The sequence below is a fragment of the Uloborus diversus genome, chromosome 6, assembly GCF_026930045.1.
Source record: "Uloborus diversus isolate 005 chromosome 6, Udiv.v.3.1, whole genome shotgun sequence".
In the NCBI taxonomy this organism is placed as follows: Eukaryota; Metazoa; Arthropoda; class Arachnida; order Araneae; family Uloboridae; genus Uloborus; species Uloborus diversus.
Genome location: NC_072736.1, coordinates 103,245,363 through 103,261,719, shown reverse-complemented (window position 1 = coordinate 103,261,719; position 16,357 = coordinate 103,245,363). Strand labels below are relative to the sequence as shown.

At 32.0% G+C, this 16,357-nt stretch overlaps 1 protein-coding gene across 1 annotated transcript in view; it reads right to left on the bottom strand.

Moving 5' to 3' along the window:
- The window catches only part of LOC129224900 (uncharacterized), a 64,808-nt gene that overhangs the window by 45,910 nt on the left and 2,541 nt on the right, over positions 1-16,357 (bottom strand). Inside the window, exons 2-5 of the mRNA XM_054859446.1 lie at positions 15,382-15,543; positions 14,655-14,726; positions 13,195-13,265; positions 38-141 (exon numbers count right to left, since the gene is read on the bottom strand). Coding sequence (XP_054715421.1) covers positions 38-141; positions 13,195-13,265; positions 14,655-14,726; positions 15,382-15,543 — 409 coding nt within the window. The remainder of the gene's footprint in view (positions 1-37; positions 142-13,194; positions 13,266-14,654; positions 14,727-15,381; positions 15,544-16,357) is intronic.

Genomic DNA, 16,357 nt, shown 5'->3' with positions numbered 1-16,357 from the left:
ATTTTCAAGCAAGACAAAAATGAAAAATGAACTTTACTTTTGGACACAGTGACCTGCAGTTACAACCCATTTGGGATGAATAAGGGATGCTCCACAACTAAAACGGAACCCTTTTTCTGCATCTCCAACATGCATGGCTAGCTGAAAAAACAAGATGAAAAATAAAATTATAGCTGACTGATGTTAATATGAGTATCGCGCTAAACTCGAAAAAGGATTTAAAATTTAATAAAATGTTCGATTTTCTTTAAATATGTAACAAACCGATAATAAACTTAATGGGTATCACTCTCAAATAAGAATTACAAAAATGTCGCTAAGAGTTATAAGTATCACAAGTCACCAAATGACATATTTGCAACAACTTACACTGTTAAAAATTTCACTGAAAAAATGGTTAAATAACAGTTTATTTTATTGTCATTTTACCGTATTCAGCCTCAACAGTCAAATAACCATAAAAAAGATGGTTTTCAAACCATTAATCGAAAGAAAAACAGTATTTTCACCGTATTTTGAGAAAGCGGTTATTTCACCGTAAAGTTGAACCAATCGGATCGACTGACAGCCAATAGGAATTCAGCGTGCGCAACGCCATCTTCCGGAAATGGAAAAGCGAGGGTGATGATAGCAAGCATGGCGGCCTCTATTGGAAAGGTAAATACATTTTTCATTTATTAGATTTTTAGTTATTTGTTGTGTACTTAATGTTATCTCTACTAACACTTATTTTAAGAGCTGAAACGCACTTATAACATATCAATGAGTGCCACTGCACCTATTCTTTTCTTACTTTAGATTATACATATACGTAAGCAATGTTGAATGTTGAATGCATTTACAGTAGTAAATTTGAAACTTTGACTCTTCCCTCTCTATTTCCCTGAGTTTATTATCCCTTCCAGGGAAAATACTGTTCAAGTTGCAAAAAACAATTATCTTTTAGGAATTGTACCATATTTTGCGAAATACTGAGTATTTGGCCGAGAATTACAATCGTATACGGTTGAAAATTGTCTTCCATATTGCATGTAGTATGATATGTGTCGAATTTGGTTAGTTCATCTGCAATTCTGCACAAATTTAAATTCCTTTATTTATTTGAAAATCTACTGCTTCAGATGTATGATTTTACAGCGTACAATCATGGTAATGTTATGTAAATAAATCTTGCAGGAAACCAAATGTTTCTGCAACATGACTATTATTAAACTTGGATCACTGTGATTAATTAAATTAGATTGCTTTTTAGCAGTATTTATTATATTGTAAATCAACTTTTAGATATTTGAAGTATGAAAAATCAGTAATAAGCTGACTTTTCATATTTATGACCACTTAATATCATGATGTCTTATTTTTTTACTTTTTCTGTTTTATGTATAAATGAGTAAGTAAGAGTAAGGTTAATGTAATGTGTCGTAAGATTTAAGAAATAAGTTATTAGGTAACGGATAAACTAAAACCCCCACTTATACGAATTTAAAAAATCCTCCCGGAACCAAATACTTCTACTTAGACGCAAGTGTTCAAGTTCCCAGCCTAATTGAATAATATTGTTTAGCTTTCCCAATATTTTTGCAGAGAAAATTTTCGAATAAATTAAGTCAGAACTAGAGTTTAAGCCGAGTTCAAAACTTTTTAGCAAAAAAGCTAAAATGTGAAAAAAAAGCTTTAGCGAAATGCTAAAACATCCAAAATTAATGAATATCTTTCCATAAGGCAAATTATGGGGAAGGTGTTTCTTTCTAAATGCCTCAATGCGTTTCACCTGCAATTGCAAATTAAATTCCAAATTTAATTTGAAATGAAAAAATTTAGAATTAATGCAACTGCAAGCAGAAACACTGGTAAGTACAATTATTGACGTAAGATATAAATTCATATTTTTTTTGGCCAACAATGGGGGGGGGGGGGGCATGTATATTTTGTCAAAGCATTTCCACTAACTCTAATTTCTTTTGTCGTTCCCATTGCAAAAACCAACGCAGTTATAAGTTAATAACACTGAAAAATATTTACCCTTTTAAGATGAGTATAAATTGATAAATACATCCTAACCTCTTTTTGTGGTGGATAGGGACCACATTAAAAAACTCGAATAAAAGAGTTCGTTCGTTTCATAAATAACTTCGTCCATTTTATAAATACTTCCCAATCTCAAGCTTCAAAAATTTTCATATTATGACATATTATTTATGTAACGCTTACTCATTTTGTGTGTAATGGATTACTGGGAGTATACCCTCAGAAAAATTGGTAGGAACATCACTGATCCAAATAACAATCAACAGCAAACAGAAGAGCAATTACGTCAAATGTATTTCATTTTAGCAGTAATTGCTTTTAAGCGTCTTCAAATTACGAGGCTCTGTTGTTTTTAAGTAATTGGCCGAACAGAATATTCGGCTTGTCTGCAGGCAGGGCCGCCAAGAGTTAAAGGGGGGCCCCTTGTCAGTTTGGTTGATGGGCCCCCATTCCCCCATACTTTATGAGAAAGTAAGTGTAAAAAACTAAATACTTATAATTAATGTCCTATAATTTTCAAAATCTCATGACTCCGAGCAATGCCATGAGAGCTGTGCATGCACAGTTAAAAAGGTAATTAAAAAAAAAAGAATTATTAAAAATCAGTTTTGCTATCTAATTTTTCTTTTGTATTTGTATTACAAACAGATGAAGCATTTTAAAATTATGAAAAATATGCTTATGATATAAATAATTAAAGTATGTTTTTAATCCTTATGTGACTTACTAGTGTTTTTCTTTTCACCTAATAGACATCCGTTGTAAGATCCTAAGAATTTGTGGACAGTTGATGGCATTGGGAAAAACTCATCAATGATGCATTTGCAAACTTTAAGAGGTACTAAGTATTTTCATTTATTTTTTGTTTCCAATTAGTCTCTTTCTGGATATCTGTTTGACAATCTTGTAGAATGCCTAAAAATTTGGTATTATTAATCTTTGAATTAAAATATTGAAAAGTTAATATCCAAGTGTTTCGTTGTTATATATTATTAATCACCTATTTGATTAATTTTTGAAATTATATATTTTTAAACACTTAATATTATGAGGTTTTTTTTTTCTGGTTACTGTTTCATAATTAAATGAGTTTGATAGTAGGGTTGATGTAATGTGCCGTAAAATTTAAGCAAAATTAAAAAGCAAAAATAAAATTTTAATTTAACATTTGAGGCTTTTCTATTACAGAAAAATTACTTTGAATTTGATAATAGTAGTTTGGCTATGGTTTTCAACTGCTGTAACTTTTCTTCATTCCATAGAGAAAGATGTGTTTGTTTACCAATTGTCAGATATTTACATTTGTTTGCTATTTGATGGTAGAATACTGAAATAATTAGCCGAATCAAATATCTGGTTTATCTGCCGAATAGGCAGTATACTGAGTATCAACTGAATATAGTTAAAATGTTATTTTAACATTTTTATAAAAACTTAATATTCTGCGTTATTTTTCTGGTTATTGTTTTGTTTTTAAATTATTTAGTAATTTTCAGTAAATTACTGCCCTAGAGCCAGAGCTAAGGCAGAAATACATAAAATACACCACCAGCACAGTCATTCCATTCGAGGGTTGTAGTTTCGTGCTTATTAGCACTCATGAGCCCAGATTAGGAAGTGACTGCCCTGGAGGTGGAAAACAACTTAAGAGAGCCAAGAGTGCCAAACAAACTGGTAGCTCATATAAAAGAAGTGTTTGGCACTCTCGGCTTCCTTAAGGGGGTTTTCCATCTCCAGCTCAGTCCCTTCCTATTCTGGGCTGATGAGTGCTAATCAGCACGAAACTGCAGTCCGCAAATGGAATGACTGAGCTGGCGGTGTATTTTATGGATTTAGTAATAGAGTAAGGTTCAGGGGCATGCACAGGGGGAGGAGAGAGAGAAACACCTGTTAGCCTGAGCATGAAGGGTGCCTGAGATTTTTAAAATGAGAGATGAAATATGTGTAGGGGACATAAGAGTAAACAATATGGAGGAGGGCCAGAAAAAATCATTTGTGACGGGCCCCAAAATTTCTGGGCACGTCCTTGGTAAGGTTAATGAGGTGTGTGATAAGATTTAAGAAAAATTGAAAAAGCAATACAACTTGAGCTTAGTATTTTCTCTTGCATTAAATTTACTTTCAGTGTGATAATACTACTATTAATAAGAATTTGCATACTATAATTTTCATTCATTGTTTCAAAAAATATGTTTTTGGTCTCCATTTGTCAAATATTAAATTTTTTCAGTATTCCGTTGCTGAATATTAAAGTACAATCGACCAAACTGAATCTTCGGTGCATCCGTAATTTGAATTATATCTGTGACAAAGCCAATTTAACTCTAACCAGGAGTTTGCATTTTTTTTTTTTTTTGCATTAAAAAGTTTAACAGTTATTTTTACATTTGAAAAAAATTATTCAAGGTAAAACTAAAAATAATTCTTCAATTGAATAGGCTAACTCTTTAGGATATTATATAAATCTAATAACATAAATCTAATAACATTCTATCCAAGTAGCAATGTTGTTTCTATAGTGATTAATGTTACTTTTATATATTGTTGCAAATAATGCCAAAAATTTGAATATGTAAAATCAGTTTTAAAAATTCAAAATCCAAGTTTTAAAACCATTGGGAAAAAGTTGGATCACTGTTTAAATGTTGTTTTCAAAAATGTCGGGGTTGGGGGGAGGGGGGAGTGAGAGAGAGCTTTTTTCAATGGCTTAAAAAGTCTTGGTAACAAAGTTAAGGATCTGAAATGAAATTACTTCATAAATTATTCGAGATTTTTCTTGCTTTGTCATTTGAAGTTATTGGGCATTTTATAGAATATCCTTGTGGACTTAAAAGAGGAATTAATGGTGTCAGTTACAGTTGTATACTCTTCAAACAAAGGACAAAAAAGTTTGTCATAAGGTTAGTATTTAAATTTTACAAAGTGAGGGCTTTGTTTTTTTAGCAGAATAAAAGATCTGTTATAGGAGTTTTTTTTTTGATGAATAGTTAAGAGGAAATTTTATTAATTTTTATTTGTTCTATTTAGTATATTTTCCAATTTTTAAAATTATTTTTTGCAAGCAAGGTGAAAAATAAAGTCTGAGGCTTTATTATTTTTCTCAGAAAAAAATTGCATAGCAAACTTTTTTTTTGTATATACAGTTGAACTCGGTTAATATGAAGTATCAAAAAGCTATGAATTTGTTTGTATTAGCAGTTATTCGTAACTACTGTGAATGAGTGATTCTGTGGGGGGAAAAAAACATGAAGAAATGCTGCTCTACATTTAAAAAATATTGCTGCACGAATTGTACATTTAGCACATTCATTTATAAGAAACAAGATATTTATTTCTGAATATATTTGGAAAATATTGAAAAAGGAAGATGGTATCGAAAATCACGGAATAGGTTGTAATCCGCAATGGAAGACGAACAATTTTATCTCCGTATAAATTGCAATTTCTGCGGGTCAACAAATGTACGGACTGTATTTTCTATGCAAAATAATCTATATTTTCTTGATACACGATAGGACTTCTACTACCAAACAAAGTTCAGGGCTCGAAATTTACAGTGGTCTGCTGGTCCAGGACCAGTGAAATATGACTCGGAACACCAAGAAATAATTATCACTGGTCCATCGGACCACCGGCCCTTGCCATCGCAATCGGGATGATTCAATCCTCATGATGAAGAAAATTTGTTTCTTCCCCTTTCTGCGCATGCGTCAGGCAAGGAGTTATCTAGCAAAGGAGAATGATAAGGGGAGGTGAAACAAACACACACAATGGGAAAGAGAAACTGAGTCACACTGACCAGTGTGCTTTCTGTGGTGTAACAGCAGGTGTGGGGCGTAGCTCTTTGTCTACAGACTCTCAATGATTTAATGCAGATAAATTTGGATACTGTAGACATCGAGTTATTTAATCCAATACCAGCAGTGACATTATGGCTGGAAAGTGGACAAAGAAGAAAAATGTGTGCTTCTGCTGTCCAATAGCTTGCTTCCTTGCATTTTGTTTAAATTTTGTGTTTAATACCTCATTCAATTTGATTTTCATAATTTTTTTTAATGTGATTCTCTATTTATGATGATGTAAAAATGTTTTAACTCATCTCGGAATAAATTTTTGAATTAAATGATGCTTAGATTATATTTTTCAATTAGAATATGCAAAAATATAGGTATTAAATTTTTTGTAATTTTAAATTTTAAAGTATTTTCAGTTTTTAATTGGGACGTGTAAACGAACCAGTGAAAGTTTGCTCGGACCTGTCAAATATTTTAGTTACTGGTCCCATGAACCAGTGACTACACTTTTCTTATTTCTGCCCCTGCAAAGTAATGAATAATTTCTAGAAAAGGATACTACAGTATTCAACCATAAACGTTTTTAGTAAGAGGTCAGGAATTTTTGTTCGTCTTAGCCGAGACTTGCAATTACGCATTATGCGTGAAATTTTCATTGTAATTAGATAGCGAACCAAACTTAACGAATAAAACGTTCATTTTTGCCGTGATTTCATATTAAGAGAGTTAAACTGTACATATAATGAATGTACTTTATTTGATTAGCTTTAATGTGCTTTAAATGCAACTGAATTTTTTAATAATGCTGCAGATGTATTTTAACTTGCAAGTTATGCCTTAAGAAAGCATATTTAATTTGCTACGTTCTTCCTAACGAACCAGTATGTTCTATTGTGTATTGAGGTAAATATTGGAAAAGATGAAAAGTGATTTTGCTGTTGCATTTAATTTAATGTTAACAGAAACTGATTTTGTAGTTTCAGAATACCATAATATTAGGCTTGTGTTTTACATGGCTAATTTTAATCTATGTTTCAGGTGCTTTGTGGAAATAAATCCAATGCCTGGGTCCAAGACATAAAAGAGGATTTTTATTATTTGTAAATGTTGCGATTTGTAATACATTTGTTATGTTGTATATATGTATTTGTGAATTATTTTGTATTGCTCAAATTCTAAAATAAACAAGATCTCCACGTAAGGTTTCTTATTTTTTCTGTGTTTAAAATATTTTCAATAATAGAGAGCTTGGATTAATTTGTCATTTGGGAGGTAAACAAATTTTGCATTATTGTCATCTACTGTACTTAAGTTTTTTTTTTTTTTTTTTTTGTACAAGCTTGTTTATTTGGTTGGAACTCGAAAAATAGAGCTCGAGTAAAATGTAAAATTTCAGCATTTCCCTAATGCTGGTATGGAATTCAAAACTTTTTTTTTCACATAGCTCAAAAAATCATTTCTGCAGGTATACCTTCCCATAGTAGTACATTCAAATGCATATGCAATTGCAGATTCTTGCTTCTTTTTTTTTTTTTTCATGTTAGTGCACTTGAATGCATAAATGTTTATTGCTGGGTTTTTTACTTGATTTTAGGTCCTTTTTTATCTTTGAAAAAAAATTTAAGAAGTAATTTTTGTTTCGCCATGTCTCATAGAAAAATTTAAGAAGTAATTTTTGTTTCGCCATGTCTCATAGAAGCCGACCTTGAAGAACCATTGCTTACCATTTTTTGTGTGAATGATTGGAAAGATCCAATCGTTTTAGTTCAGAAGTAACAAGTTTTCTGAGCATTTTTTAAAATATTGCTTGTTTTTTTCATTTTTGCTGCATATTTTCATAGTTTTAGTGCATATTTCAATCACTTTTTATTGAATATAACCACAGCTCTAATTATACATTAAAAAATACTGATAATCAATCTTGCACATTGTGTAACAACATGTAAGTACTGTGTAGTGTATCTATTGGGTTTTTACTTATTGATTTTTAAAAAATTGAAGTCAATTAAAATATTCTCTTAATTAATGCCTTTATTTTTAATATTCCGTAACTGTTACAGTTGAAATGGTAAGCCTTAATTCTAAAAGGAAACTCTCTCTCTCTCTCTTGAATTAATTTCTTACCTGTATTTATAATTTAATAGACTAAAGAGATCCATTCATTTAATTAACATACTATAAAACCTGACCAAATGGGTTAAATTACTGTGAATACTAGTAATTAGGTGCCTGTGCACATTTTAAATGGTTACAAAAAGTGTTTCATTAACAGTTTTTCACATGCTAATCGTATGTGGTCACAATACCGTAAAGTGGTATAGTTACGGTACATCAACATACTAGTCCTATATGGTAACAAAACCGTAAACTGTTATGTTGTGGTATCTTTACGGTTTTTTTGACGTACTAGTGGAATATGGTTACAAACCCGTAAAATGTTGTATTTACGGTTTTTCTCCGTATTTTTTGAATATGGTTACAAAACCGTAAATTGTGGTTTTTACGGTTTTTCACCGTGCTAGCTGTATACGGTTAGAAACCGTAAAATTACATGTTTACGGTTTTTTAACCACTTTAGTTGAAAATGGTTTTGAACCCGTAAATGTGAAGTATCAACCCTAACCGTAAACTTTACGGTTAATCAGACGGACACACTGCTGCCGGTTATTTCACCGTAATTTTAAGATGAAATTTCTAACAGTGTACAGGAGTAGCGATGTAACGTATTTGGGACATATTACATGTGACTAAATTGCAACGACGCTTCAACAATTAATTTGTGATCAGTTAGTTACCTTGTGACATTTTGAATCAGTCAGTGCAACGCCGCTTTGTGACGTCGCCTCGAACTGACATTTGTGACTACAAGCTGTTGATGAATTTACGTTGCCGATCTGTGACCGTCATGCGACGGTGATCCTTATGTGAAGAGAATAGCTGTTACAGACTGATCACATTTTAATCCCTGTGCAATACTGTGTTATTCTTAATAATACAGCTAGGTATTTTTATTAATATTTTGGCGTGAACCGATTAGAGTAGAAGTTGGGTTCGTTCAACGTGGAAGAACAGCTAGACATTTCATACGCCTAGCATTTAACAAATTTGCGAAAGTTAAAAATGATAATTATTTCCCATACAATCAAAGTGTCATACCATCTTGAAGTTTAGTACAGGTTATGTCTATCACTACACATATTTATCAGAGTATTCACTGTAGATAAAATATAATATAACAAGTTAAAATGCACAAACTTGCAGAAACGTGTTTCGAGGATTTCAGGAAACTCTTTTGCCTTTGCAAAAAAGTAAGATTATTGATTAAAAAATAAACATTCGACAAAAGCCAATGCAAGAAATATAAAAGCAAATTTGCAGGGAACTGGGATCCTCCACGTTTAGGATTCGGACTTTTAACTGGTGGGCTGTGAATTCGATGCAGCCGTGCCATATTCGTTACTGGGCATGTAAATTATGTTCATGATCATTCGTTGTTATACCATATTTTACCTTCTTACTCAATAGTATTTCTCTATTTCTTGCCTGTAGGTGTTCAGATGTTAGTAGTTAAATATTTTAAATTGTTTTATAATTATCCGATTTTTTGCTACGGTAATCATAATGTATCTTAATTTAAAGGTATTTCAAATCAACGAAAAATCCTATACCAAGGTAAACTTTCAATATTATAAAAATTTAATCTATCATTAATAGAAAATATCAAAACGTTGTAAATTTTTTTCAACAAATAAGGTCTGGTGGGGTAAAGTGGTCATAAAATCGTAGGTTTTCAACTTAGGTGGATGATAAATACAACAAATTCTTTAAACACTTTAACTTTTTTTGTTGTTATTTTACATTGCATTATTAAAGAACACGGTACATTGCATTTTAGAAAGAAAAACATTGAGTTAAGTAGTTTTATAGCACTTTCTTTTCCCTATGTTTTTATGACCACTTTACCCTATGGGGTATGGGAAAGTGGTCATAGCATGGGGTAAAGTGGTTATAGTTAAAAATAGATGCAAAACCATTATAAATAACCCTAAAACTTGTATATTTCGGTTGTTTTTATAGTTACAAGTATATTTACGAGTGTATGAGTGTATACATGAATATATTCGTGTCGTGTTATACACGAGTAAACACGATCCTATATGAGTAGATACATGTATATATCAGATACATGCATGCACGTGCCTACTCAAGTATATACGTGTATATATGAGTATATAAGCATGTATATGTGATTACCTACAGGCGTGTATACGTGTCTACATGAGTACATACGTGACACGTGTATAAACGTGTGACGTTTATGCGCGTGTCACGTATATACGAGTGTATACGCGTATAAACGAACATCATATGCGCGAATGCAGTTGTATCTCGAGAAAATATGTGCATACTTGAGTATATATATGTACAGTAGACGTATATATGCATATATAAGTGTACATACATACATACATTTACGAGTATACACGAGTTAATTCCAGTGCGTCTTTGTATGTGTCTACCCACATATATATAATATGGAAGCACGAGTATATACGCATGTATACGTGTAAATATATGATTATATACCTGTATAGACGTATATAAGTACATTTACGTGCATATACCAGTATATGTATGTATACACGAGAATATACGCTTATATACATGTCAGCCTACTGAGTGAATCTAAGCTCTTGGGCAAAAATCAAAGGGGTGTAAGAGGGGAGGATAAGAAGCAAAGAATCATAAGGAAGTTAAAGTCAGACCAAACAACGTAAGTAGAAGCACAAATTTGTAAATTACAGCAACTTCTACTTACTTCTACTTACGTTGTTTGGTCTGACTTTACTATTCTGCACAAAGGTATTTATTTATCTCATAAGGAAGTTATAATCACTGACGCGCTACATGCACACAAAGCCAGAAACTGATGGATGCAAAGCAGGGCACACATTTGTTGCACAAAGAAGATTTTACGTAACATTTTAGTTTTTAAGAAATATATAGAGCAGTTGTTAAAAGTTACGGCCTGTAGTAGCTCTATACACGTATCGCAACAAAAGCGCAGCGGTTGATGAAAGTTTTTCAAAAGTCTCGTTATTGCAACAGAGAGTGATCTGTGAATGCGACGCATTATTACAGCTGCAATCCGCAAATTTCATCAATCGCTTTAAAACATTCTTAAGACCTAAAATGTTGTGTAAAATTATCTTTGTGTATTATAAATTTGTGACTTTTTTTGCATCCATCAGTTTCTGGCTTTGCGTTCATGTAGTGCGTCAGCATTGTGTTTGTGACCATATGTTCCTTATGATTCTTGCTTCTTATCCTCCTTTCTAACACCTTTTAATAATGTGCTCAAGTGTTTAAACTCACCCTGTATACTTGTATTTCTTATGCTTGTATGTAAGTGTCTACTCGAGTAGGTACGCGTATATTACGTGTATACCTGATTATATAAGTGTTCTTGTATATGCGAATATAAGCGAGCATATACATTTATAGTAGGATATATAGCTGTATGGATAAAAGATGCTTGCAGATACCCATATACGTATTTATTGACGCATTTATTTGAATACGCCTATGTACGTGCCTACACGAGTATTTATGCTTATAAATACTCATATAGTCGTATATTTAACCCCGTTTACTGTAAAAACAATGCATATTAAGTAAAACTAATATTTAATTTGTATCTGCCTTATACTTAAACATTCAGTGACATTAGAAGAACAATATTCGTTAAGCCTAATATTATGACCACTTTACCCCATCTCACTTAAATTGTTCTAAAAAATTATCTAAAATAGATTCAGCTAACTGCTAATGAGTAAGAGTTCTTGGGACATGTAGGAAGCTTCCTGTGAAGTCAATCAATTCCTAATTCTAACAAACAAAATTTCCCAAGAAAGTTAAAATAGGTGTATAGATTTTAAAATTTTTCATATTTACGCAAAATATTTTTTTTTACCAAATAAAATTTTGCCAGTTGTAAAATTTTGTATTCAAAATGTAGTTTCTAACTGCCTTACTCTAAAATAAAATTTTCACATTCATTCGAACATTTATTTCCAAGCTATAGCCATTTATTTGACGTATGACCACTTTACCCCCATTGACCACTTTCCCCCACCAGACCCTATATGGCGCAAATTATAAACGCAACAAAAACACAATGGCACCTTTGCCTCGTTAGTCTTCCTTTGATGAAAAAAAAACAGAAAAACAACAGTATTTAAAAATAAATACCTTGAAGGCAATAACGTGTTTATATCAGATGGGTTTGTATAAACCAGCTGTATATTAAAGTATTTTTTAAGGGTCATCACACCTTTGTAATATTTTTCGCACTCAAGCTATAACTAAAAACTGGTATGAATGCCAAAAATTTATTGCAATATATTACATATTATAATTTTGACACATTTTCAAAGCAAACGAAGTATAAATTAGGAAATATAACAAATTTTGCTGCGGATTTTTATTTTTTTTTTTTGCAAAACTGACATTTTTCAGTAGTTGGTAACATCTTTTTTTAAGTAGTTTTCCACTTTTTGGGGGGTATTTTAAAAATATAATCTCAAAAATAATTTATTCAACGTATGGACAGGTTATTATGACAGCGGTATAAGTAACAAACAATTCCAAATTAAGTTAAGCATGGATTGGGTTCCTTCTTTACTTCATCTATTAAATACATCGATTGCATAACAAATTTCTAAAATATGGTGCCCTCTAGGAGCACACATAAAACTGCACTAATCAAAGTTGCTTTTCAAGTAAGAATGATAGTGATATAATTGGGGGGGTCCGTTGCCACTGATATTCAAATGTTCCATTGGAGAGGTTAGGGTTCACTCGCAACACACCTTGCATGTAATTCACTTTCTTTGAATAAACCCATGATAAATTTTAGATCGGCCGTTTCGAAAGTCATTTTAAGGTATTTTAAAACAAGTTTCAAGTTAATTTTATGAGAGTTATTGCATAATAAAAAAAAGTACATGCGTTTCAAAAAAAGTACCTGATGATAATCCCATCCCAGAGATCATCATTCTCCTGAAATGAATCTAGAGATTTATCTCAACAGATAGAACTTCAAGATTTAATCTTTTGAGATATAAGAGATTGAATATCTTAAATCTCAAGGGATTGAACAAAGAAAAGAAATAATGAATCTTTCGCTCTTGAATCTTGAGATTCAAGGGATTTTGTTCGTTTCTTGAAATTTAAACTCATATTATTGTGAACTTATGCCACCCTCATTCTAACTGTGACATTTTACATCTAGTAAGTAGTTGCAAGTTTCATAAAGAACAAAGGTCGTGCAACCTTCTGTTTCTTTGATTTCAAGACCATCTTTACTTACCAGCCAAGGATAATCATTTATGTTTGCTAGCTCTCCACCAATAATTCGTCCTTGAGTTGATTTTCCACATTCTGCATAAAGAAAAATTTTTAAATTTACATTTAATTTCAATCAGTTTTGTTTATATCTATAGAGATATTCAACAAAAGTACATTTAACATACGACTTTTGTAAGTTAAATAGTGGCAACTTGACATAGATACTTGCAGCAGAGCGGGCATGAGCAAATATGGTATGCAAGCGATGAGGTAGGGATATTTTGGATGTGTATAATACAAAAAGCAGTCGATCTAGCTGCTCTTTGGCATTAAATTAAAGACTTTAATTTTCATGGCTCTAATGCATTTTTTCAAACCTAATCAGTGGTCTCGGCTGAAAGTCGAAGTCAACCGTGACAAAAAAGACAATATAATAATACCAAAGAGTTTTAGAAGTCTACTGAAACTGCATCACCGTATAATACTGTTTGCGATGGGTTAAGTAGTAGAGTGGATCGATTTTGACTTTTTTTTTGAAATCGAAAACGCCTGTGGAGGGAAAGGTTGTGTATTGGCATGAAATGCTCGCATAAAAATTTTTTTGGAAATCAAAATATATTTAGATCCCCAGCCAACCCCTTAAAATTTTGCCAAATATGTAAAAATTGACATTTTTTAATTAAAAAAAAATCTTATGTATAATATTTTTTATCGCTTGTGGTGGGAAAAATTGTGTATTGAAATCTAATGCTCACTCACACACACGCACACAAATATATATATATATATATATATATATATATATATATATATATATATATATATATATATATATATATATATGGTATTCAAAATATATTTAGATCCCTCACCGATCCCTTGAAATTTCGCCAAATATGGAAAAGGAAAAATTGACATTTATTTGTTATTTTTTAAATTTCTCATGCTTGATTTTTTTTAATCACCCGTTGTGAAAATGATTGCCTAGTAAGATTCTTTACTCATAAGTAATAATAATAATAATATTCAAGCTCCGCTCAACCGGTGAAATTTGGAATATTTTCATAATTTTTAAAATTTTGACGTTTTAAAGCAAAAATTTTATCCAACATTTTTTTTTTTAATTTAAGCATTTTTTATACTTTATTTTTCTATACTAACTCTTTAGGATTAAAACATAGGTATAACAAATTAAAGTACCAGAAGTCCTCGTCGCAGTTTTACAGCAGCTCTTCGCTCATTTACCCGAAGTATTAGGGGAAAATGACTAAGAATTCACCTCGGAGTTTTTTGTAATAAAGAAGTTTTACTCCTTATACATTGCTTTGTTCTCAAATTTTGACATTAATTTTCGGGAAGCCAATGTTGTACGTATAAAGTCATCATGGCGTGTTGCGCCACAAACAGATAAAGATGCTTCTGTCACCAACCTAACTGCTCTTTCTACCGCTTGTGTATGACATGGTAAATTTCACAACTCACTTTCAATAACATCACCCGTTTCAGCTACTTTCTCAAGTTCCGCATTGGGTATATGTTTGGTGAGTGGAGGGTCTGTAAGGACATAATTTTGCCAATTTATCAATTCTGTATAGTCTTTTGCTTGAAAATTTAGAGGTGGAAAGACATAATCACGAACAGTTTCATTGGTAAGATTTCAGGCCTTCAGGATTGTTCAGTAGTCTAATTTCCTTACTGAGGATCGTGTGTCGTTGATCATGGCTATCAACAGGTTTTCTGGATTACCAAAAAAAACATTTCTTTGTATAGCAGGGTCAACTACTGATTTCACATCATTGCTAAGATATCTTGAGCAGTGGATAACTTCTCAAAGACGCTGTGCACCGGCTGTGCATGAAGACTCAGTTTTAATCAAAAACCAAACTTTTGCATACTTTTATAATGTATTATACAATAGTCCCTATTTCCAGCGATGGCTCTTTTGTACCAACATACAAACGAAGTACTCTGTTTGCTGTTGTAAGCCACCTAGCATTAGATAGCTTTCCTGGTGATTTGGTGGACAGTGATGTTGAACAATTTCCTGAACATATTGCTTGACATATTTGATACAAGTATTTTTGGTTAGTGCTTAGTCCGTCTGTATCAACTGTTGGCAAATCAAAAGCGATTTTTTTAAAGTTGACAATTGGAAGCTGCTCATATGTGCCAAGAAGCTTCCCTATAGGACCATTATATGTAAAAGTACCTGTAGTACTTCCATCAAGATGCCGTAACAGATAGCGTAAAGGTAGCTCATTGGCGTGCAATTGACATATGAGCCACTGCAACGGCCTTTTTAAATGCAGCACAAGCAGTCTTATTACACCACCTTTCACTCCAGTAATGACTGCTGTTCTGTCTGATCCTACTGCAATTAAATCCACAGTAGATACTTGAGTTGTTTTTAAATAGTCTAATATGCTTGATAACACTTCATTCGCTGTACCAATTCTTCTGCTCTGAGTTTTTCGTTACGATTTCTATTTAGTTCATATATGCTTGACTACGTGCCAAGAACAGGCCGATTTGTCAGACTGGGGTGGGTGATTCAAATAGTTTCATTATATCATAGAGAAGAAGAAAAATAAACATTCGGAGGAATCACACCATCTGTCTCTTTGACAGTTAAAACTAAGCAAAAGGAGCAAGGAAAAAAGGCAAAACGCGCAAATTCAGATTCCCGGCAGGGGTGGTATATGTAATATGATATGATAATTATTTTGTTCACAAACAAAGGGTCTTACTATTTACTATTTACATCACAGGTGATTAAAAAAATACATAAGAAATGAAAAAAAAAATTAAAAAAATGTAAATTTTTACATATTTAGCGAAACTTCATGGACCTGGCAGAAGGTATAAATATATTTTAATTACCAAAAATTTTTTTTTAATGAATATTAGATGTTAATACACAACTTTCCCACCACAGGCGATTAAAAATATTATACATAAGATTTTTTAAAATTTTTTTTAAAAATGTCGATTTTTACATATTTGGCCAAGCTTTAAGCGGCTGGCGGGGGATCTAAATATATTTTGATTTCCAAAAATTTTTTATGCGAGCATTTGATGCCAATACACAACTTTTCCCACCACAGGCGTTTTTGATTACAAAAAAAAAAGTCAAAATCGACCCACCCTGTTAAATAATTCGTTGGAATTTTGGGTGATAGGAATAT